Genomic DNA, 25,532 nt, shown 5'->3' with positions numbered 1-25,532 from the left:
ATATAAAAATTTATTTAGATTATTCAGGACTCAATAGTCCTAATCTATTTGTATTTTGTATATATAAATCATCATTCATCATCAACATATGTAATCTCTTTTTTTTACTAGATATTTAAAGTGGATACTAGAATTATGTGATCAAAAAATCAGAAAAAGGGTAAGAGAGAGTGTACATAGACAAACGATGGTACCATTTATGCAATTCAATTAGATTGTAGTATTACGTGATTGTTAAATGGAGTACTTCAAAGAAGTTATCACATCCTCCAAACAAAAAGTACATGCGAAAAAATATCCAAACAAAAAGTACATGCGAAAAAATACGTTTGGTGAAGAAGTTAAGGTCCCTCCTGCCATCAATATCAAATTCATTCTCAACACGGTCACTCATATGTGGCGAATTTTCAAGTCTCGCACGTGGACAATACAAATTGGGTGACGTGGAGCACGTATGGCTGCTGGCCTTCACACATTGAAAACCTGCTCTGATACCATAAAGAAGTTGAGATTTCACTATAAAATCAATTGACAATATAGAGAGTAGTTCAATTACTTATACGCACATGCTAGATCCCTCCTCCCTTGAATGTAAGATTGATTCTCAACATTTACAAGATAGCAAAATGATAGTTTCAAGTGCTAATAACATTTTCCTTTAATTATTGTGGGATCCTAATTAAATCCATTGCCTTCTTTGGCAAATCAGTTTTTCCACTATAATTTATTTTTCTTTGCTAAAAGACGACAGTGGCTTATAAACAAGTCAAAGAGTTTTTCTTGCTTTGTCTATATCTTCACAAAAAAAAAAAAAAAAACAAAACAAAACAAAACCATTTCCTTTTCCAATTTTTTGTGAAGGGGAGGAATATGTGGTTGTCAATTATATGAAGTTCATGTTGCAGCAATATTGTTAATCCAAAGGCAAACCAAAACATTCTGATAGCTAGAGAGCTATGGAGTCAGTTCTTCCCAGTTCAAATACTGATTTATCAGCAGAAAATAAGGAAGATGAAGAAGTCAACATTTCAAAGGAGCTTGATGCTGGAGCTTTATTTGTGCTTAAATCTAGAGGTATTGATTCTCTCTTTGTGTCATATGAAGGAATTAAGATCTGTAGTGATGTTAGCTGGTTTATTCTCTCTCTCTCTCTCTCTCTCTCTCTCTCTCTATGGAAGTGAATTGGAATGAAGGAAATGGTTTGACTGCAAACTTATTTATAGGCAACGAGAGGGTACCATAAAACAAGACCCTTGTTGAATGGCTGTAACCTTTAAAAGAGGTGCAACCCTTGATCCAAGGGGTGTACCTTATTATACACTCATTGTATTTGGTTCACACTTCACATGTGAAGCGACGTGAATCTCTTCACTAGAACCGAAGCCCCTTTTCCTAGAGTCATGCCTCTTGGCCAATAGGCGTGTCATTCCTGCGAAAGCCCTATCGCTTGGATCACTTATTCGTTCATCATAGGCTTCTGTTAGGCAGTATGTGTCCGCCACCTTGCGCCCAAATTCGAATCAACTTTTCCCTAGATTGAGTAGTTCATATATCATTTAGTCAAAAAATGAAATTAAAGTGTGTCAAGAATCAAGATCAGTGAGCTTTGGTCTGTTGTTAATTTGAAGAGTTTAATTGATGATGATGATGATGATGATGATGATGATGATGATGATGATGATATGTATGTAGGGTCATGGTTGCATTGTGGATATCACCTGACAACTTCAATTGTAGCTCCTGCCCTTTTAAGTCTTCCCTATGCACTTTCCTTGATGGGTTGGTTTGCTGGGGCTTTATGCCTCACCATTTCAGCTCTTGTAACGTTCTACTCCTACAACCTTCTGTCCTTGGTTTTAGAACACCATGACCAGCTTGGCATGCGCCAGCTTCGATTCCGCGACATGGCCAGAGATATTTTGGGTGAGTACTATTTATAGCTGCCCTCTTCCCCTTGAGATTCCTCTTAAATGTAAATTGCCCTATGATTTGAGGCAAAATTATTAACATTGCGAAAAAAAAATATGATATGAGCATGCATGGTCTAATTTTACAGGACCAGGGTGGGGAAGATACCTTGTTGGTCCAATTCAATTTGGCTTGTGCTATGGTGCAGTTATAGCTTGCATTCTTCTGGGAGGGCAGAGCCTTAAGGTGATCATCAGTTTAATATTTATGTCGACATTTCCCCTACCCTGCATTCTCTTCAAACTTTTGTTATGTGATCTTTTACGAGAACACTGAATTATGAACTTATAATTTATTAATTTATCTTTAATTTCTTTGAAGTCTGGAAATTATGTCAAGCAGCAGTAGCTTGCCAAACAATTAAAGTAGTAGTTTGTTTGCAGATTATTTGGGATGTTAACTGAATTTTAATTTTCTTTTGTTTTTCCCACATATAATTCTTCTTCTACAAGTATATATATTTGCTTTCTAGTTCCCGACCAGAAGCCATGCAACTCTACCAATTTGTTATAATTTTCGGTGTCCTGATGCTGGTGTTGGCACAAATTCCATCCTTCCACTCCTTGAGGCATATCAACCTTGTCTCTCTAATCCTTTGTCTTGCATATAGCATCTGTACCACAGCTGGTTCCGTATATATCGGTAAGAAATCACAAAACAATTTCTTTACATTATTCGGAATGTATAACTTGCGATCAGTTTAATTAACTAACTTCCATGCTCATAGGAAATTCGACTAATGCTCCTAGGAAGGACTACTCTTTAAACGGAAGTGGACAGAATCGTGTTTTTGGATCCTTCAGCGCTATTTCAATCATCGCAACCACATATGGAAATGGCATTATTCCTGAAATACAGGTTTTCCAATTGCTTTATTACTTGAGGGAAAAAAAGGAAAAGAAAAAAAAAAAGACAACGGAATCCTATTATTTTGAATTTATTGTTTGCTTTTGATCTAATGCAGTGATAAAAGATAGAGGTCAAACATTGTTCAGTAGAATCAGTAAATTCTCACTTAATGGGGCAATTTATATGTTTGCAGGCAACAATAGCACCTCCAGTTAAAGGAAAAATGTTCAAAGGATTATGCGTATGCTATGCTGTTGTACTTTCGACATTTTTCAGTGTTGGTATCTCGGGTTATTGGGCGTTTGGAAATCAGGCCAAAGGAACAATTCTGCTCAATTTTTTAGTTGATGGAAAGCCTCTGTTGCCAACTTGGGTTCTATTGATGACCAATGTTTTCACCTTCTTGCAAGTATCAGCTGTTAGTGTGGTAAGTCTTCTAATCCGCTTCACAACACCAAGAATGAATCGTAAAGACTACATTCAGTGGATGATACAAAACTTGATCGGTTCTGCAGGTTTACTTACAACCAACAAATGAAGTACTTGAACGCAAGTTTGCGAATGCAAAGGTTGATCAGTTCTCTGTTCGCAATGTTGTGCCAAGGTTGGTTTATCGATCTCTGTCTGTGGTCATAGCCACAACTGTTGCAGCTATGTTTCCATTCTTTGGTGACATCAACGCTCTGATTGGAGCATTTGGATGCATTCCTCTGGACTTCATTTTGCCAATGGTGTTGTACAATGTTGTATTCAAGCCCTCCAAGTACAGCTTACTTTTCTGGGGAAACACAATCATTGCCTCAACATTTTCTGCACTAGGACTGTTGGGTGCAATATCTTCGATCCGACAGATCGTTCTTGATTCTAACACGTACAGTTTTTTTGCTAACATATAAACTATAATGTAGGACTGCTTCAAAATCTTGTCGCAAGTTTGTAAACAGCATTTTGAACTGTTTATCTGCTTCTTTTCCTTTTTCTCATGATTTAAGCAATTATGCATTACTTATTATTTATCGTTGATCAGATGTTTCTCTATGAACATTATGAATCAAAGTTTAATTAGGTTTGAAGAAGGGGGTACTTGAAAATTAATCAACTGACTGCGATCACAGAAGCTAATCTGCAACCTAAATAGTCAAACTAATTAAGCTAGCTAGCTGAAACAAAGTCTTCCATGGCAATTTTTATTACTTGCAAGTTGGTTGATTAGTTCATGATACATTCCTTATCCTCAGAGCCAGAGGACATGTTGCGGCAAGGTTAATGACCTAGAGTAAAAATGAGATACTCTAACAGGCTGTTCAATAACTATTGTTTTTCAATTTTTATTTTTTAACCGACAACGAAATAGTCATGAGCGAACCAGACAGATTGCCACTTTATTTGGGATAAGATTTTATTTGGGATAAGATACATGATGGTTCAGTTGTCACAAGGTATGCTCCCTCTTCACACCAACTTACAGATGTATTCACGAAAGCATTGGGTAAGGAAACTTTCTCAAGGATTATACACAAGTTGGGAGTTCTCAACATCCACTCTTCAACTCGAGGGGGAGTGTTGAGAAGTCAATGATATCATTCCTGATATCTTGGCTTAATTTGGGAAAAAAGTCAACAATACCATTCCTGATATCTTGGCTTAATTTGGTAAACGAATTTGTAATTTGTTTGTAATTGATTTGTAAACCTCGAACGTAGGCTAGATTACTCCTCTGTCAAGAGTTCCTCTTTGTATAAAAATCTTTGTATCACTAGAAGCAAGTTACTTCTGCAAAACATATTCCCTTCGTTATTTTACACACACACGCACAGACACACACACACATATATATATATGCTTGTTAGAAATACGTACTATTTGAAATTTTCAGGGACCGCGAAAGGCTAAACTACGATATGCTTCAAAAACTGAGGAGATTGATGCTTGCAAAAAATGCAGAGTTGTCATGGGAATCATTAGATGATGAGTCTGACTTGTCTGCATACGTTGACAAAGACATATCAGATGGCATTGAACACCTGAAGAGCTCCAGTTATTTCAAGGAAGAAGTTGGAGATAATCTCCATGCAGATTATCCTGGAAGGTCTCTGCAGTCGCAATCCTATATAATTTGACCTAAAAATCTGTTTAGATCATTCACGACTCAATAGTCCTAATGCATTTGTAACTGTATATGTAAATAATCATCCATCATCAACATATGTAATCTTTTCTTTAACAAGATATCTAAAGTGGATACGAGAATTATGTGATCACAAAATCAAAAAAAGGTAAAGAGAGAGTGTATATATCGAACTCGCCATTCATGAAATTCAATTAGACGTGGTTGTTAAATGGAGCCCAGCTGTTGTCGTACTTCAAAAAAGTCATCATGTCCTCGAAAGTTCGAAACAAAAAAATACATGGGAAAAAATGCATTTGGATGACGGGAAAATGATTGTTTAAATCTACCGTTGATTATTGTGGGATCCTAGTTAAATCCATTGCCTTTTTGTCAAATCTGAGACTAGAGTGAAGCCGCCCTTGGTTGAACTGTAGTCATCAAATAGCTAAACAAATATGTAAGTGTTCAGTTTTTCAACTGTAATATATTTTCTCTGCTAAAAGACGACAGTGGCTTATAAACAAGTCAAAGTGTTTATCTTGCTTTGTCTATATCTTCACAAAAAAAAAAAAAAAAAAACAAAAACAAAACCTTTTCCTTTTCCAATTTTCTGTGAAGGGGAGGAATATGTGGTTGTCAATTATATGAAGTTCATGTTGCAGCAAATTGTTAATCCAAAGGCAAACCAAAACATTCTGATAGCTAGAGAGCTATGGAGTCAGTTCTTCCCAGTTCAAATACTGATTTATCAGCAGAAAATAAGGAAGATGAAGAAGCCAACATTTCAAAGGAGCTTGATGCTGGAGCTTTATTTGTGCTCAAATCCAGAGGTATGGATTCTCTCTTTGTGTCATATGAAGGAATTAAGATCTCTAGTGATCACACAGAAAGATGATTCTCTCTCTCTCTCTCTCTCTCTCTCTCTCTATAGAAGTGAATTGGAATGAATGAAATGGTTCGACTGCAAACCAGTTTATAATTTTATAGACAACGAGAGGGTACCTGACACGCCCCAATCCTGAAGTCCGAGGGACATCGGGATGGCCACGGGCTGGCCGACATCCGAGGGTGACGAAAACCATTTAATGAATGCATATACCGAGAACATGGGAAACATGCATATAAATTTTGTGCGCAACCATGCAAAGTAATATTCAAATATAAGTCTTACAAAATACCATAATAATATTCAAGAGCCAACAATGAATATAATGGTAATGCATGACATGTTCAGAGCATACAACTAATCCAGAGTACTAGCAGAAGGTAAAATAGAGAGGTGCTATTACAATAGATGCAAAGCAAAGAGGATGATAAGATATCACTGGTAGAGGAATGCCTCATGGCTCGGATTGTACGCCTCGTTCCTATGTCTTGAGGGGGGGCGCAAAACAAATATGAGTGGATCAAATTGATATACATACATATATATATATATATATATATATATATTACTTAAACAATTATTCAATAACGTACTAACCCCTAAAGTTTTATGAAAACTCAATAGCATAATATGTAATAGGTTTTCCGAAAAACCCTTGCATGCCATAAAACCTTTCATAAAGCATATAATGTACAATGTGCTAAATAGTGGTATCATAATCGACCCGAAGGCCCCTACATCACCCGTCCCGTGGGCCAAATATATATATCTTCATTTGACCCGTTGGCCCCTACATCACCCGACCCGTATGCCAATATAATATCTCCTGACCCGTAGGCCCCTACATCACCCGATCGAAGCCAATATAAGTATCGTCGCCCATAGGCAGAACAATGACCACTAAATGCGCAAAAAACATTGAATATAATCTTTCCAAACATAGGTGCGTATATCTCAAAACATCTTCATAACATATAGTCATCCATCATATATACTACAAAGAAGTGTAAAAACATGTTCATAAATAGTATATAGTCATCCATCATATATACTACAAGGAACATAATTTCATAAAGTATGGTATTCCAAAATATTCTCAGTAAAGCATGATAATCATAAGTGTAAATCTAATTTACTCATAAAACGTAACCATTTAATCATACTTTTCATGTATGCATTTCTACTATTAAAACATGCATTTTAGAAAAGGTCCAATCACAGATACTAATAAGAACCTTGTTCTAACCTCAACGCATGGTACACATAAGCCTGCTATATAACTGTTCACAACATACTTTCCATATCATAACCTCCTTTGCACAATTAGTCTGCTATATATCTATCTCAGACTTGCAAGGTAAGTTTCTAAACAGTAACCACCCAACTAACTAAATCATCCCATCTCATGACAAGTGTCAACCATCTAATAGGGTTCCATTATCTAACAGAACATACACATATCTCATTAATTTGGATAACCCAACTTAGTATCCTAACATTACCCCGCCCATAGAAACAGACCTTGTCCTCAAGGTTGAAAAGAAGGAAATCGACACTTGAAATCGTCATACGGCTCCCAGGTGGCATCCTCCTTGCGATGATTCTTCCAATGAACAACAACTTCAGTGATCTGGGAATTGTCCTTGGTAAGTACACGAGACTGGAGAATGGCAACCGGGGTTGCGGGGAGCAGCCCATCATCCGTGACATCAGGGAGCGGAGTAGTAGGAGCCACACCCACACCCAATTGCTTCTTCAAGCATGAGACATGGAAGACAGGATGTAATTTAGAGTGAACTGGCAGTCTGATCTTATAAGCTACTGATCCAATCTTCTCCAATACCTCAAAAGGTCCATAAAATTTCGGTTGGAGCTTATGAAATGGATGACTAGCCAAAGACTGATGTTGATAAGGAACAAGCCGGAGATATACCATGTCACCGACTTCAAAAGAACGGTCAGTACGATGTTTATCCGCCTGTTGCTTCATGCGGACCTGAGCAGCTTCCAAATTAGTTTTGAGTTGAGATAAAATCTGCGAGCGGGTTTGTAAACAGCGATCGACCATGTCCAATTTGGTGGTGCCAGACTCATACGTTAGAATGGCAGGAGGAAGTTGGCCATACACAATTTCATATGGTGTGAGCTTCGAAGAAGAGTGATAAGAAGTGTTGTAACTCCATTCAGCCCATGATAACCATTGGAGCCATTTCTTTGGTTGAAGGCTGCAAAAACAACGCAGATATGTTTCCAGACAACGGTTGACGACCTCAGTTTGCCCATCAGACTGGGGGTGATACCCCGAGCTCAAACAGAGTTTAGACCCTTGTAATGCAAAGAACTCTTTCCAAAATGCACTGAGGAACACCGGATCTCGGTCACTAACGATCGTGGCAGGCATTCCATGGAGCTTGAAGATGTGGTCCACAAAAACCTGAGCAACGGAATGGGCCGTGTATGGATGTGACAGTGCCACAAAATGGGCGTATTTAGAGAACCGATCAACAACTACAAAAATAACCGTCTTCCCTTTGCAAGGCGGCAACCCAACAATAAAATCCATGGAAATATCAGTCCACACAGTTTGAGGAATCGGCAGGGGATTCAAGAGGCCTGGTGAAGCCAAAGTTTCATATTTGTTTTGTTGACACACCTGACAGTCAGCAACCATCCGTCGAATATCAGTCTTCATGCCATGCCAATAGAAAGAACGAAAGAGTCGCTTGTAAGTCTTAAGAAACCCGGAATGTCCCGCCATCAAGGTACTGTGATGTTCATGAAACACCTTATCCCTCCAATTGGTCGTCGGACTCAACACAATTCTGCCCTTATGCTTAAGGAACCCATTATCAAAATGGAAGGAAGAGGAAGATGTAGCCGCAACACTAGTCAACACCGAGGGGTCCGTACGTTTTGAAATAATCCAAGGCTCCTGTTCCAAGTGGCGCCGCAAGTCGTCTAACCAACCCATATAGGGATAGGAAATAGCACAGAACTGAGCCTCCGAATGTAGTCGAGACAAAGCATCCGCAGCTTGATTTTCAGTGCCTTGTTTGTACTGGATTTCATAATCAAAGCCCAAGAGTTTAGAAATCCATTTTTGTTGGAATGGAGTATGAGCCCGATTTTGCAGAAAGAATTTCAAACTATGGTGGTCTGTGCGGATAACAAAGTGGCTGCCTTGAAGATAAGTTTGCCATTTCTTAATAGCATGGACGATTGCAAGCATCTCCCGTTCATATGCCGACATAGCTTGAGACCGAGGACCAAGGGCTTTACTTGTAAAAGCTATAGGGCGGCCTGCCTGTTGGAGAACAGCCCCAATGCCCGTGTTAGATGCATCTGTTTCAATCACAAATGGCTGCGAAAAATCTGGAAGAGCCAGAACTTGGGGAGATAACATCACATCCTTAAGCTGATTGAAAGCAACCGTAGCGTCGGAAGTCCAATGGAAGGCATTCTTCTTTGTTAAGGCAGTTAGTGGGCCACAAATTCTGCCATAACCTGGTATAAACTTGCGGTAATACCCAGTTAAACCCAAAAATCCACGCAAGGCTGTAATGGTACCAGGTAAAGGCCAATCTTGAATGACCCGGAGCTTGGAAGGATCCGCTGCAACGCCATCCCGTGAGACCACATGACCCAAATACTCAATCTGTGTTTTACCAAAATCACATTTTGATTTCTTCACAAACAATTTATGCTGCTGTAGCACGTGAAAAACTGTACTGAGATGTCGCAAGTGTTCCTCCCAAGTAGAACTGTAAACTAAGATATCGTCAAAAAAGACCAGAACAAAGTGACGTAAAAAGGGCCGGAAAATCTCATTCATGAGACTTTGAAAAGTTGCTGGAGCGTTAGTGAGGCCAAAGGGCATTACCAGAAACTCATAGTGGCCACTGTGAGTACGGAAGGCTGTTTTGGCAATATCATCAGGATGAACTCGGATTTGATGATATCCTGCTCGGAGATCGAGCTTAGAAAAAAATTGAGCCCCAAAGAGTTCATCTAACAATTCATCAATTAAAGGAATCGGATACTTATCTTTGATCGTCAACAAATTCAAAGCCCGGTAATCCATACACATCCTCCAACTGTTGTCGTTTTTCCGAACCAACAAAACAGGAGAGGAAAATGGACTGTTACTAGCACGGATAAACCCGGAATCCAATAGCTCTTGAACACATTTCTCAATTTCAGATTTTTGTATAGGACTGTAACGATAAGGTCTTGCACTAGGTGGTTTACTGCCCTCCAAAAGTGGAATTTGATGGTCATGGGATCTTGAAGGAGGTAAAGTAGTAGGTGTTTGGAAGATAGAGTCAAACTGAGAAAGCAATTCCTGCAACCCTGCTTGTTGACTATCCGAGAGATCCCCAACCACTGCTACTGTTGTATTCGGATCAAGAAGGAATAAAACAACCCCAAAAGACCCTTGACTGAGCAATCGTTCCATTTGACACACTGAAACGGAACTTGGCGCAGGAGGAGGAGAGCTATACAAACAATAGTGTCGTTGGCCTAAGGTGAATTCCATCTTCAACTTCTCAAAATCCCAGAGAATGGGTCCCAAGTTTCGCAACCATTGAGCACCCAAGACAACATCACAACCACCCAATTGCAAAACATACAAATCCGAGATATATTCGTAGTCTTGGATACTAATTCTAACTTGAGAACAACACCCCATACTGGTAATTGTACCACCATTGGCAATCATCACATCAAACTTTATAAGAGGGTCGACTCTCCAACCCATCTTCTTGGCAAGGGCAGAGTTGATGAAATTATGGGAACTTCCCGAATCGAAAAGAATCACTGTAGGGCAATGTTTAATAGACCCTAGGACCTTCATAGTTTGAATATTATCAGGAGCAGAGACACCATACACAGCACAGGCAGTAATACGAGCCTTCGATAACTCAGCACCCTCATCTAACACAGGATCCTCATCAAGAACCTCCTCAGATCTATCAGACAAATCAAGCAGTAAGAGTTGTTGACTTTGGCAAACATGCCCTATAAACCATTTGACAGGACAATAATCGCAAAGACCCTTTTTCCGTCGTTCCCTAATTTCCTCAAAAGTCATCTTCTTCACAGTGTTTGGTTTAGGAAAAGTAACAGAGGAATTGGGGTTACCTGAATCCGTAAGACCTGGAGTAACCTTACTGCCCCCCGAATTATGCCAAGAGAAATTTGGAGTCTTCGAAAAAGATCGGATCTTGGAATCAGCAAGCTTAGCATCGAGTTGTAAGGCAATAGCCTGCGCCTCATAAACGTCCGATGGTCGCAGAAGCTTGACATCGTGACGGAGCTCCGGTCGCAATCCCCCTATGAAACAGCTTTTAAGCATCGACGGAGCAATCTCATGGGTTCGATTCGCCAAACGCCGAAACTCTGTAATGTAATCCCGAACTAACCCCGTCTGCCGCAATTGAATCAAAGCTTCAGAAAAATCCTCAAACTCCGATGGCCCGAACTCACGACAGAAAACCCTAACAAATTCCGGCCAACGAGGAAAGTTCTTGATACAATTCCGCCATTGAAACCACTGAAGGGCTTCTCGGTCAAAATGAAAAGATGCCAATTGCACCTTGCGATCGTCAGCGACCGAGAAATATTCAAAGAAATGTTCCGCCTTATACACCCAAGCCAAGGGATCATCACCTTCACCAAATCTTGGAAAATCGAGCTTGATTGGTGGCTGGCGAAACTGGACCTGATAATCTTGAGGACGGAACCGAGTATCGACGCTGGAATTGCAGATTGGGATCAAGATTCTGATCGCTGAAGGTTTCCTCCGAATCCATGGGATTTCCCCCCAATTCAGACGGACCCACACGATTGGTACGATCGCGGCCTTGCTCTTCCATGGAAACCGACCGAGATTCCACCAACGAGAGACGAGTATCGATCGACGCCATGAATTTGGTCATTTGGGCTGTCAGATTCTGAACCGATTCTTCGATTCTGGAGTTCGAAGCTTCAAGGGCGGTGACGCGAGCATCCATCTTTGTGGCTCGAGTGGTTGCTCTCGGCATACGCAAGGGAAACGTGGGATCGTAGAATTGGCTGATACCAATAATAAGAACCTTGTTCTAACCTCAACGCATGGTACACATAAGCCTGCTATATAACTGTTCACAACATACTTTCCATATCATAACCTCCTTTGCACAATTAGTCTGCTATATATCTATCTCAGACTTGCAAGGTAAGTTTCTAAACAGTAACCACCCAACTAACTAAATCATCCCATCTCATGACAAGTGTCAACCATCTAATAGGGTTCCATTATCTAACAGAACATACACATATCTCATTAATTTGGATAACCCAACTTAGTATCCTAACAGATACTCCGTCGTCAAAGAGCCGTACGAAATAGGCTAGACGAAAACGCTACTAATAATTGCACCTAAGCACATAAAGGGTCCAATTAATAAAACTATACTTAAACGATTGAATTTCATAAAACAGACGTCATAAATAGATTCAAGACGTTGAAAAACTTAGAAAGGGACCTCGGGTACCCCCATGCACCCTCACACACCGTCATGGGTCACCGGAAAAGTCACCAGCATCGCTGTAGACGATGGCGCGTGTACTTCACACGTCGGCACCTGCAGGTACTCACGCGCGGCTGGGCTTAAGGTTTGGACCTGGTTTGGGCCTGGGCCTGGGATCCTGGCTTGGGCTGAAGGCCCAAGCTATGCACGGCCCGAAAGGGTTTTGGGTTTAATGGGCCTAGGCTTAATAGCTTGACCCAATGGTTTAGTGGGTTGGGTTCTAATGGGCTAGAGGCCCGGGTTGGTGCGGCCTGAAGGGCATGGTTTCAAGGGTTTTAGGTTGGGGGTTTCACGTGCCTTTCTCTTGTAAGCCCAGCCCCAAAGGATTTGGGTTTAGGTTGCTCAGTGGGTCGAAGCCTTTAGGTCTTAGGCTAAAGGGTGCGGGTCGACCAACCTATTTCTTGTTGTGAACGAAGGTCGAAGCCTTTCGAGCTCCGGTCGACATCAACATGTAAACCTAGGCTACAATCAACCTATGAAAACAAAGGTAGAGGTGAAAGGGAGAGGTTTGTACCTAAGATTCATTGTGAAATGGCTGGAGGGGGCCGAATCTTTGCTCGAAACCTACTGGACTCGCCAGAGTCTGGGTTCTCGATCTCGCCGAGTTTCACAGAGACTAAGGAGAGTGAGAGAGAGTCCACGTGAGGTTGGTGGTGGTGGTGGTGAGGTCGTTAATGGTGTGGGTGTGTGAATGGGTGCGTAAGTGTAGGTCGGGGAGAGAAGGAGAGTCTGTGTGAGAAAGGGAGAGAGAGTTGTGAGAGAGAGAATGAGTGAGCTGAGAGAGAGTTTGGGGAGGAGAGGAGAGAGAATGGGGAGATGAGTTTAGGGGTTGCCACATGGCAGGCAGAGAGAGGAGGAGAATCCAAAAAGTAAACAGGATTGGGTAAGGATAAGGGACCAATTCGTAATTTCAATAAATCTTTAAGGAAAAATGTGAAATTACATAAACTTTTGGGGTGGGGTTTCACAGTACCATTGAATAAGACCCTTGTTGAATGGTTGTAGCCCTTATAAGAGGTGTAACTCTAGGTCAATAGGCATATCTTTCCATGTGAAAGCCGCATCACATGGATCACTTATTCGTACATCACAGACTTCTGTTAGGCCATGCAACCAAGTTTGAATCATCTTCTCCTAGATTGAGTAGTTTAGAATATCATTTAGTAAAAAATGAAATTCAATGTGTGTGTCAAGAATCAAGATGAGTGAGTTTTAGTCTGTTGTTAAATCGAATAGTTTTAACTCATGATGATGATATGTATGTAGGATCATGGTTGCATTGTGGATATCACCTGACAACTACAATTGTAGCTCCTGCAACTTTAAGTCTTCCCTATGCACTTTCCTTGATGGGTTGGTTTGCTGGGGCTTTATGCCTCACCATTTCAGCTCTTGTAACGTTCTACTCCTACAACCTTCTGTCCTTGGTTTTAGAGCACCATGAACAGTTTGGCATGCGCCAGCTCCGATTCCGTGACATGGCCAAAGATATTTTGGGTGAGTACTGTACTGTGTATAGCTGCCCTCTTCCCCTTGAGATTCCTCTTAAATTTAGATTTTCCCGTGATTTGAGGCAAAATTATTATTGACATTGGAAAAAAAGAAATATGATATGAGCATGCATGGTCTAATTTTACAGGACCAGGGTGGGGAAGATACCTTGTTGGTCCAATTCAATTTGGCTTGTGCTATGGTGCAGTTGTAGCTTGCATTCTTGTGGGAGGGCAGAGCCTTAAGGTGATCGTCAGTCTAATATTCCGTCGACATGTCCCCTAACCCGCATTCTTTTTTAACTTTTGTTTTGTGATCTTTTACTATAACGCTGAATTATAAAACTTAAAAGAATTATCAAGTTTGTTTGCTGATTATTGGGGATGTTTACTGAATTTTATTTTTTCCTTTGTTTTTCCCACATATAATTCTTCTTCTGCAAGTATATATATTTGCTTTCTAATTCAAGACCAGAAGCCATGCAACTCTACCAATTTGTTATTATTTTTGGTGTCCTGATGCTGGTGTTGGCACAAATTCCATCCTTCCACTCCTTGAGGCATATCAACCTTATCTCTCTAATCCTTTGTCTTGCATACAGCATCTGTGCCACAGCTGGTTCCGTATACGTTGGTAAGATATCACGAAACAAATTTCTTTACATTATTATGAATGTGTATTTTGTGACTAGTTTAATTAATTAACTTCCATGCTCATAGGAAATTCAGCGAATGCTCCTAGGAAGGACTACTCTTTAAATGGAAGTGGACAGAATCGTGTTTTTGGACCCTTCAACGCTATTTCAATCATCGCTACCTCGTATGGAAATGGCATTATTCCTGAAATACAGGTTTTCCTAATCTTTGCATTTGATCTTATGCAGTGATAAAAGATAGAGGTCAAACATTGTTCAGCAGAATCAGTAAATTATCACTTAATGGGGTAAGTTATATGTTTGCAGGCAACAATAGCTCCTCCAGTTAAAGGAAAAATGTTCAAAGGACTATGCGTATGCTATGCTGTTGTAATTTCGACATTTTTCAGTGTTGGTATCTCGGGTTATTGGGCGTTCGGAAATCATGCCGAAGGAACAGTTCTGCTCAATTTTTTAGTTGACGGAAAGCCTTTGTTGCCAACTTGGGTTCTCTTGATGACCAATGTTTTCACCTTCTTGCAAGTATCAGCTGTTAGTGTGGTAAGTCTTCTGATCCGCTTCACAACACCAAGAAATGAATCATAACGAATACATTCAGTGGATGACACAAAACTTTATTGGTTCTGCAAGTTAATTTACTAGTAACAAATGAAGTACTTGAACGCAAGTTTGTGAACGCAAAGGTTGATCAATTCTCTGTTCGCAATATTCTGCAGGTTAATTTACAAGTAACAAATGAAGTACTTGAACGCAAGTTTGTGAACGCAAAGGTTGATCAATTCTCTGTTCGCAATGTAGTGCCAAGGATGGTTTATCGATCTCTGTCCGTGGTCATAGCCACAACTGTTGCAGCTATGTTTCCATTCTTTGGCGACATCAACGCTTTGATTGGAGCATTTGGATGCATTCCTCTGGACTTTGTTTTGCCAACGGTGTTCTACAATGTTGTGTTCAAACCCTCCAAATACAGCTTACTTTTCTGGGGAAACACAATCATTGCCTTAACATTTTCTGCGCTAGGACTGTTGGGTGCAATATCTTCGATCCGACAGATCGTTCTTGATTCTAACACATACAGTTTTTTTGCTAACATATAAATTAAATGTAGGACTGCTTTAAAATCTTGTTGCAAATTTCTAGACGGCGTCTTGAACTGTTTACCTGGTTATTTTTTTCTTCTCTCTCGTGACTTAAGCTATTACGCAATGCTTACTATTTATCATTGATGAGATGTTTCTCTATGAACAATATGAATCAAAGTTTAATTAAGTTTGGCTCCGGGGGTACTTGAAAATTAATCAACTGACGGGGATCACAGAAGCTAATCTGCAACCTAGAAGTCAAGCTAGTTAAGCTAGCTAGCTGACTTGTTGCTGCATGGTTAATGATCTAGACAAAAAATGACACTCTAACACGCCGTTTGATAACTATTTTTTTTTACCTAAAAATGAAATAGTCAAGAGCAACCCTAAAATAACATCGATTTGGACTACAATTTCAGCATCACCATATCTAAAATAAACTAATATAGCTGAAAAAGCAATATTAAAGCATATAATATAATATAATACAATAAATCTTCCGGCCGGGTGCCGTTGGTAGACCGTTTTCTTGCGTAGTCCAAAACAGTTTTCAACAATATGACTCTTCATTCTTCATAATACCCGATATTCTACTCTGTCACTGCATACACATTCTGAAACGACAAAAGGAATGTCTAAAGCTAATAGTACATTAGCAACTTACATGAAACAAAGTCACTTCAATGTTGCGTCTAGAAACAAAAGTACATTGTGTAGTGAATAAGAACTTGTACATTTCAATGCATTATTAAGATATATTTCTCAATGTTTAAGATATACAAATATATTTTCTTTTATCTATCTAAATGTTTTTGGGTTGAATATATTGTGGTAGGGTCATGGTTGCACTGTGCGTACGGCATCCATAGTAGCTCCAGTTATTCCAAGTCTTCCTTTGCGGTGGCCTTAGGCTGGGTTGGGGGACTCATGTGCCTCACTCTGGCAGTTTTTTTCCTACAATATTTTTATCCTTGGTTCTGGGGCACCATGAAAAACTTGGACATCGCCAGCTTCGGTTTCGAGACGTGGCCTAAGATATTTTTGTTAAGAATGAATACACAATGATGAGAGGAGGGATTTTGCATGTGTTTATAGTAGTTGGGTGCTCCCCATATGTAACAACTAACAACCCGTTTTAAGTTATATGTTTTAATTAGTTAAATTACAAAAATACCCCTAACAACAAAAGCGTTGACTCTCGTGTCGTGACATGTAATAATTAATTTATTCACGTAGCACTCGTCGATACGAATGCGTAGGCGTGAACGGATTGGAATTCGGAGCTAAAACAAAGTTTCTATGAATTTTTGAATGTCAAGGGCATTTAGGTAATTTCACATTTGGAGATTTCCCCATCTTGGACCACTCATAGGGTGACATGTGGCAGGTTCTCCCCCATTTTCTGGGGTGCTCTTCCTTGTCTCGGGAAGCAGATCCTTTCCTGAGCTGTTGCCAACAGAGCCTAAGGGTCAATTGATCCCAGCCTTTCAAATTGATCCTGTGGCCAAGAATGGCCAAGAAGCTTTCAAATTATTTCACGTAAACCAAGGCAATTATGTTTGCCTTTTACATCTCCTTCCTCCGAAAAGTACCATAATAAGCCCAAGTTCTCTCCCTTTTTGGTGAGAGATTTTTTCTTTCTGTGAGAGAGTTTCTCTTCGGTGTGTGAGAGTTTTCTTCAATTTTCAAGCTTGGTTCTTCAGTTCTTTCTCACTTTTGCTACTGCTGATCCTAACTGTGGCTTGGGTTAGTGGCAGCCCCAGTCCCTCCTCCTTTTTTTTCTTCGACCTGTCTCCTATGTCCCTTCTAGATAGCTTGTATTTCCGACTTGGATCCATGTGTAAATATATCTGATCTTCCAGTTTCCTCTGGTAAAGTTTCAATTTTGCAAGGGAAGGTGTGCAGAACTTCGGTTAGGGTCTTCATACCGCCACTTTCCACGAGAACTATTCCGATGAGACTGTTCTCCTCGGTAGCTGAGCTTCGATCTGGAAATGCTACAACTGGAAGTGTGGAGTTTATCAGGATGACTCAGATTCTGTGCAAACTGGGGCAATTTTGGCAACCTTGGGGATGGATGACTGATTTCCATGGGGTTCCAGCAGCCGTTGTGTATGGATTCCAGTTGGGGATTTTTTTTTTTTTCTGGCTTGTTGTGTTAGGGTTTGTTTGGGTTGGGGCTTATGCCTTTTGTTTGGGTCTTTGGAGGAGGGATTTGTGTATATTGTGGACTTTGTGTATATTTTAGTTCTTTGAATGAAAGTTACTTTACCAAAAAAAAAAATTGAAGGAAAATTTGATTTTTTGCTTGTAAATTTATTCTTTTTTAGTGATGACGTTCTTTTTGCCTAGAACCTTAATGCCATGAAGTACTTTGTTCCCTTTTTTTTTTTTTCCTGGATGTAACTGACTGTGTTGGAGTACATTATTTGAAAATGAATCAATGAGATTCTTATCTGAATAGACATAGCTCTAAGGAAATACACATGTGATATATATTCATTTCAAGAAATAAAAGATGAACGTTAGGTAGACATTTACATAATCAACTGAGGGAGACATTTACATAACAAGTTATGGTTTACAAAAACCCTCTAGCTTTACAACTCATGCATTCTCTGGTGAGTCCCTAATACATTTGGATTTCTTGGTTCACTAAACTAACCCAAAAAACAATAGTTGCATATCAGGAAATCCAATGATGACCAAAAAAACCCAAAAACAGTAGCTGCACATCTGGGAATCCTACCCAAAAAACAATAGTTGCACATTTGGAACCTATCCAAAAACAATAACCACACATCTGGAATCTACCCAAAAAAATCCGGTGATGACCAAAAAACCCAAAACAATAGCCATCTACTTAAGCATGACTATTCCCAGTGATATTTTGATGAAGAAAAGGTTGGGAACTTGACGGGTGAGATTCTTCACAAGGCAGCCAAGGCATTGCGTTCGACATATGCGTATTATGTGGTTGTAACTACATTCAATAACCATAATGAGATAAAAATATATATATGACAGATATCAAACATACAGTGCAAATTGCAAATAGATAACAAACCTGAACAGGATGATATGGAATTGGCATATAGGTATTATTGCCAAACATGTGAACCGGGACCTGTATATCACATAACAATTTCAAGTTTATATTTGTCAACTAATCAAGCCTTGCCATGAAGATTAAAAAACATTCAAAAGTACTTCACTTGTGATGAATGAGAAGGTGGCAGTGGATAAGGACTAAAGACATTGATACCACCAGTATGTTGTGGAATTGTAACCTAAAACATGTCAACGATTAAACTTTAATTATATATATTAAGCACATAGGCATGATAAAGAATTAAATGAGTTTAAGTACTTGATCAGACTTCTTTTTTCTTGGTAAGGCTTTTTCCAAAGCACTCCTAATTCTTCTTCTTCCTCGATGAGACTTTTCTTTCTTCTTAAGCCGTTTTGGAATGATATCAACATTCTCCAAGCAACTGGCCATTTGGCTATTACAGTTGGTATGCATTTTCTCAGGTACATCATATTTCACTTCTAGATGTAATAGGTCTTCAACCATTTTTGCCAATTTATTTGCTTGCTCAATCACCAGTTGGTATGCCTTTATATTTTCAGATGCCCTTGTTGATAATCTAGTGAATATAGAACACAAGGACCTATATCTAAAAGCTTGCTAGAATTTAGGCTCCACTTGAATGTCACGCCCACGCATGTCTACCACACTCTCAACTTTTGCTTATTTACTCTACATGTTCACTATATATTGTTCAGGAATTTCCTTATAAGCATAGTTTCTCTAAGGACTTTAATAGCATGACTGCACAAAATACCTTTCATCTCAAATAGTCTACAGTTGCAAAAAACTGTAGATATACCTTCCCTTTTCACCTTACGCTTCTTAGACGTATCATCTAGTTCAACTGCGTATACAAAGTCATCCCCATCAACAACATAGTTTGTTATTGACAATTCAATAGATTCTTCAAATTGATCTTGAAACAATTTAAATATCGCTTTCGTGTAAACTTCTCTAGCTTATTTCAACATTTTGATATCATATTTGACATGTGCAATTTTGAATTGTAGGTCACACTCCGCTTCCCACTTCTTGTACCCAGTATCGGTAAGAACCCTCTCAAAGTTTGTGAAAAATTGAACAATATTGAGATCTGACTTCAAATAATTTTTTAGTCTTGCATTAAAACTTTCACTGATTTGTGTGCTTCGTATTCCTATAAACCATGCCGATCTCACATATGCATATGCCCATTTCTTTCTAATCTTAAATGTGGTGGCCAACCAGTCATTCTCATGTGCATCATACTCATTAAGCATAGAATACCAAGCAGCTACAAACTCACTTTCCTCCTCAATGTGGTAAAAAAAATTTGTCAAAGCATTGTGAACTCCTTCCTAACCTCTGAATAAAGTATTCACATTTTTACAAGCATTCTGCATCAGATGTCATAAACAAAGTCTATGATAAGTCTGAGGCATCACTTCTAAAATAGCCTTAGCCATCACAGGATCTTGATCGGTAAAAATAGTTCTTGGAGCCTTGCTAGACATTGCCTGCAAAAATGTTTTAAATAACCAACTAAATGAAGTGGCGGTCTCATCATACATTAAAGCTGCTCCAAATACAATGATCTCCTTGTGATGATTAAAGCCAACAAACACTACAAATGGTCGATCCAATTGTTTGACTTTATAAGTTGTATCAAAACTTACATCATCTCCAAAATGGCTATAATCAATTATCATTTTAGCATTTGCCCAAAACATGTTTGTTATTTGCTCCTCTTTGTCCAAGTGTAGTTCATAGAAGAATGATGGGTTTTCCAATATTTGTTTGGAAAAGTATTGTAGCAGGACTTTAACTTCTCCATATGGCATTTTCTTTTGCCTCACAATTCGAAGATAATTTTTTTGATCCTGCTTAATATATCCCAAAGACTCTTCCACCTGCTTGTTTGCTTATTAACTCATAAGCCAACCTAAGTGGAAACCCGGATTCTTCAGCCAATTCTACCTTAGTGGCTTGTAAGGCTGTCATTTTCCATTGGGATGGTACCATATGGGCATATTCTTTCTTTACTAGGGGATGATTAATTTGTTCAACAAAAGTATAAACATAAAACTTTCCCCTATGCCTATCCAACCTAACACCCATACGAGCACCACATCCAGTCCTCGTCTCTGCTCTTGGTCTTCTAATCATACCATTTCGCTTATTTACAGCTTGAAACCCTTCTTTAGCACAAGTAAACAGTCTTGAAGTGAGTTCACCAGCCTTTTTATTATTGCCACTACTTTCTCTTCGAATACTAAACCCCATAATTCCACCATATTTGTTGTAGAAATCATATGCTTCTTGTTCAGAATCAAACTCCATATTTTTTGTAGGTTTCAATTCCAAAGTACCTTCTACGCCATCATTCGGTTTATCCATTATGTCATTCACTATCTAATCCTACCGCAAAAATATACCAAGATTCAGACAACTTGAGCTCAACGAAAAAAACCAAATTTTCTGTAGAAGCAACACAACATCTCCTCTTTTTCAAACATAAACATGCAGCAAATCCAATCTAATTGCAAAAATATCATGAAAAGGAAATTCAACAATGGAAACCTAACCTTTATTATTGAAGACCAGTGGCAACCCGTTGATCGACCAAAGCGAGACAATGATTTCTTTTCCTTCCGAAATTTTTGGAGGAATGAGATGCATGAATTGGATTTTATTTTTTCCTTCGAAATTTTTAGAGGAATGAGATACGAGAATTTCGTAGGAAACAAGAGATTAGTTTCAGAGGAGAAGTGAGCAAGCAGGGAATAGGGGAGCGCATGAGATGTAAAAGGCACAAGATTGCCTTGGTTTGAGCGAAATAATTTGAAAGCTTCTTGGCCGTTCTTGGCTGGAAGATCAATTTGAAAGGCTGAGATCAATTGATCCCTAGGCTTCATTGGCAACAGCTCAGGATAGGATCTGCTTCCCCTGTCCCGTGTCCCGTCATCTCTCTTCCTCTCTTTATTTTCTTATTTTTCTTCTTCTTTCCTCTTCATCATCACTCTCCCTCCCACTCATCTCTCACTATTTGTTTTCTTCTCTTGGCTAAACAGCACCCACATACCCACCCACATTCATATCACCACCATCACATGTACCTTAACACTCTGGCGAGCTCTGGAAGGGGGACAAAACCACCACCAATTCCTCTTTTTCCTTTGCACAGTAGCCTTTACTGTGCAACACCTTTCTCCGGCAAAGGTAAGCCTCGAACTTGGTCCATATCGTTGTAGATCATGTCTAGGTTCACGATTAGTAAGTTTTTGGGTGGTTTTGGTGATGTAGGAACATGGAAAACCCTCGAGGAACTCACTATTCATTTCTGGAAATTCAAAACCGTGGTCGTTTGCCCACCTTCTAGCCAATTTGTCGGCTAACTTTGATCTTCATTGGGCTTCCTCAGGGTATGAATCTCTTCTCCACATTCCTAACCACATTTTAGTTTTTGAATTACTCGATTTGGACATGTATCGAGCTTGGAATGAGCTCTTAAAGTTGGAGGAAAAATCTGGAAAAATTCCAGAAATCGTGGGTTGGCGAGTACAAGTGTACTAACGGCGCATGAAGCTACGCATGGGGTTGTCATGGTTGGTGCGACGAATTTTCATGCTACCCATCTCGACACGTGGTGACCCAAGCTACCACGGGGTGGCGGCGCATGGGGAACCCGAGGTCCCTCCTTAAATTTTTCTATGTGTCGAATTTGAATTCGTCTCCGTTTTTCCAAATTCAATTATTTTAGTAGTGTTTTAATAAATGGTCCCTATTTGTGTTTAGGTACGTTGGTTGGAAGTGATCTTATCCTCTCTAATTCGATCGGCTCCCCGCTAGAGGAATATTTGTGGGTGGACCCCTTCTTAAATTGCATATTTTTATAAAAATATTAGGCTTGCATTCATTCTACATTTCCTGAGTTAATTGCGTTTTATAATATGTTTCTAAGAATTTCTAGATTTATAATTTATGGAGAATTTATGAGTTATCTAAATTGCTTTTATGAAATATTTATAATTTATTAGTTTAAAGTTTATGAAATTTATATTCGTGGAAATCACGTTTATGGAATTGCTTATGATTTCGGATGATGAGATTTTGAATCCTAAGCTTGGTATGAGTTTTTGAGATATGTTTTATGTGGGTAATCGTACATCACATACACACAACCTGAGTATGTATACATCTATGGCCATAGGACACATTGGATGAGTAGTGAGATATTTATGACATACTCCCAGCTTCATTAGCAAAACCAATGTCGGACAAATTCACTAGCCACGGCTAGTGTCGATGTGTTATGTATATATTTCTTCTCTAGCGTAACCTAGAGTCGTACAACTTCAACTTTGGGTGATGGGACCTACCATATTTGTTCACTGGCGTAACCCAATGTCGTACAGCTTCACCTTCGGGTGATGGTTATGCCTTCAAGTGACTATGATACCCCTAGTTGAGTACATTATTATTTTGATTTACGAGATTCTTTGGATTTGCCTTCAGGCGCTTTCGATATCACTTTTAGAGATAATTTTTTTGGCATGTTAGAGTTTTTAGCAAAACCTATATGTAGTATTATATGTGTTTTCCAAACAGGGGGTTAGTATGTTTAGAAAGAAATCGATTTTCTTATTAGTACTATTATTATAAGTATAGTCCACTCACCTTTTGTTTTTGCTCCCCCTTCAGGACATAGTGATGAGGACTACGCCCCGAGCTTCGAAGCATTTCCCTACTAGTGATTTTGTGTCCTCTTACCAACGTATGACTTCTTATGTGCAATTGTAATTTGTCTTTCATTTCCTTTAGTACTCTCGACTAGTAGTATGCTCTAAACATATTCTTGCATCTTTTCTTTCAGAATTGTGATTGTTGGACATCCTTTTTATTTTATGACCTTCTTTCTATTATTATTATTTCTTTACCGATTGTATGATCTTTTTAATTGTCGTTTCTTGCATGACTTTTTTATTAAATGTTTCATTATGTTCATGCATTTTCACATGATTATGGCTTTCGTCATTTTCGAGTGTCGACCAGCACGTGCCATCTATGTGTCATTTGGATATCTGGGTTGGGACGTATCACGATATTGCCAATTAGTATTATGGTGGAACCTCAACTTCTTCAATTTTAAGAAAACCGCCATTTTTTTGCCTCTATTTTTAGATTAAATATTTAGTACTAATCCCACTTCTTCAATTTTAAGAAAATTGGCATTTTTTGCCTCGATTTTTAGATTATCTGTTGAGAACTAATCCCACAATGATGAGGCAAAAGACCTTGCATGGTCATAAAAGTAAGTTAGGTTACTCCTCCTAATTGATTTTATAGTGAAACCTCAATTTTCTTCGTGATCACTAGCTATTTGTTTAATTTGTTTAATTTAAATTTATCAATGAATGTTGGGGTGTGTAGTAAACTTTTTGGGTGATGGGTGTACTGATCACATACTTGTGCGCCTTTAGAAGCCGCGTGTGCATTATTTGATAAGACGTCTATCTATCTACATGTTTAATTGCAACCAACCAACCAACAAATGAAGTATTGGAGAAGAAATTTGCAGACCCAAAAAATGCATCAATTTTTCGTCCGTAACGTTGTACCGAGACTGATTCTCCGGTCACCGTCCGTTATCGGAGCTACAACATTTGTTGCAATGCTACCTTTCTTTGGAGATATTATGGCATTGTTTAGAGCATTTGGATACATTCCTCTAGCTTACATTTTGCCAATGATTTTGTGCAATGCAACTTTCAAGCCTGCCAAACAAAGCCTTATATTTTGGGTTTACACATCGACAGCAGGAGTCTTCTTGTGGGATCTCAGCTGTATTAGTCCATTAGATACGTTTCAACAAGTGTGTCACCACTCTTCACGCGAAGCGCGTCGATCTTCATGTTCAACTAGTCGTCTTCTTCTCTTTCGACTTAGTCTTCTTCGTCTTCTCTCTTCTCTTTTGTTCTTTCTAGCTTGTTCTTTGCATTTGTTTCTCTGTCTTTCTCTCTCACTTTCCTCCCTTCTTCTACGCATTTGTTTCTGTCTTTGTCTCTCACTTTCCTTCTAAGAGAAATATTCACAAGTGAAAAGGAAATTATACCTAACCTTGATGATAATAACAAGTAGTATGCCCTCCCGATGTGGTCATCATCTTTCAATTCTCAAAAGTGAAAAAGAAATTATACCTTGATAATAAGCAGTATGCCCCCTGATGAGAGCAATCATCTTTCAACTCTCAAATTTATTGGTCATGCAAAAATACGGACAAGCCAAAAATACACCATATCACGTAATTAATATATAGTATTTAAATTTAATAAATTAATAGATTTTCGTTCTATTTTTGGATTATTATATTAACAGACTTCATATTGTGAATACACTCCGCATTTACTTTTTCAATTAAAAATTGTCTTAATACACCTCACATACTTCCCCATAATCCCTTACACTCCACATTCTCAACATACATCCTATATTTTTTACATACACCACACATTTTCTATACATTTTAAGATCAAAATTATTTAAAATCGTTGATTAGCAGCAGAAGTGGCAAGATCCAGGAAGAGAAAGAGATAATTATACACCTCAAAATCAAAATTATTCAAAATTGTTGATTAGTAGCAGTAGTGGCAAAATCATTCAATGTCTAGCAAACTGGTATTATAAAACTTTATAGTTTAATTACATATAAAAAGGGAAAGGTTGGGTAAGAAGGGATGGACATATACGATAGTGCAGGGGAAGTTTTTAAAGGTGGGTGTGCGTTGGATAATGAAGAGGCATGATCCAGGCAGAGAAAGAGAATGCTCAATTCAGTGGGGTTGTCGA

At 38.9% G+C, this 25,532-nt stretch overlaps 2 protein-coding genes and 2 long non-coding RNA genes across 4 annotated transcripts; 3 read left to right on the top strand and 1 right to left on the bottom strand.

Annotated features, from left to right (window-relative positions):
* Positions 1–807: 807 nt before the first annotated feature.
* Positions 808–3,855, top strand: LOC103927871 (GABA transporter 1-like). Its single transcript, XM_048586057.1, has 7 exons — positions 808–1,074; positions 1,693–1,923; positions 2,057–2,154; positions 2,421–2,610; positions 2,696–2,826; positions 3,011–3,244; positions 3,333–3,855. The coding sequence occupies exons 1-7, from the start codon at positions 957–959 to the stop codon at positions 3,711–3,713; spliced, it is 1,383 nt and encodes a 460-aa protein (XP_048442014.1). The 5' UTR covers positions 808–956; the 3' UTR covers positions 3,714–3,855.
* A 1,309-nt stretch (positions 3,856–5,164) lies between these two features.
* Positions 5,165–15,689, top strand: LOC103927886 (GABA transporter 1-like). The gene is made up of 7 exons (XM_009336848.3): positions 5,165–5,757; positions 13,652–13,882; positions 14,025–14,122; positions 14,320–14,509; positions 14,596–14,726; positions 14,838–15,071; positions 15,248–15,689. The coding sequence occupies exons 1-7, from the start codon at positions 5,640–5,642 to the stop codon at positions 15,626–15,628; spliced, it is 1,383 nt and encodes a 460-aa protein (XP_009335123.2). The 5' UTR covers positions 5,165–5,639; the 3' UTR covers positions 15,629–15,689.
* Positions 15,690–17,236: 1,547 nt separating this feature from the next.
* On the bottom strand, positions 17,237–18,778 carry LOC125478205. Its single transcript, XR_007258959.1, has 2 exons — positions 18,681–18,778; positions 17,237–18,596 (listed from the first exon to the last, which is right to left on the bottom strand). It is a non-coding gene; the product is annotated as an uncharacterized LOC125478205 (long non-coding RNA).
* On the top strand, positions 18,593–23,622 carry LOC125478204. The gene is made up of 2 exons (XR_007258958.1): positions 18,593–21,905; positions 21,990–23,622. It is a non-coding gene; the product is annotated as an uncharacterized LOC125478204 (long non-coding RNA).
* The last annotated feature ends 1,910 nt before the right edge of the window (positions 23,623–25,532 follow it).

Source organism: the organism of the source record quoted next, unplaced genomic scaffold, assembly GCF_019419815.1.
Source record: "Pyrus x bretschneideri cultivar Hongxiangsu unplaced genomic scaffold, Pyrus_bretschneideri_v1 Contig24, whole genome shotgun sequence".
Lineage (NCBI taxonomy): Eukaryota > Viridiplantae > Streptophyta > Magnoliopsida > Rosales > Rosaceae > Pyrus > Pyrus x bretschneideri.
This window is presented reverse-complemented; position numbering and strand designations above follow the sequence as displayed.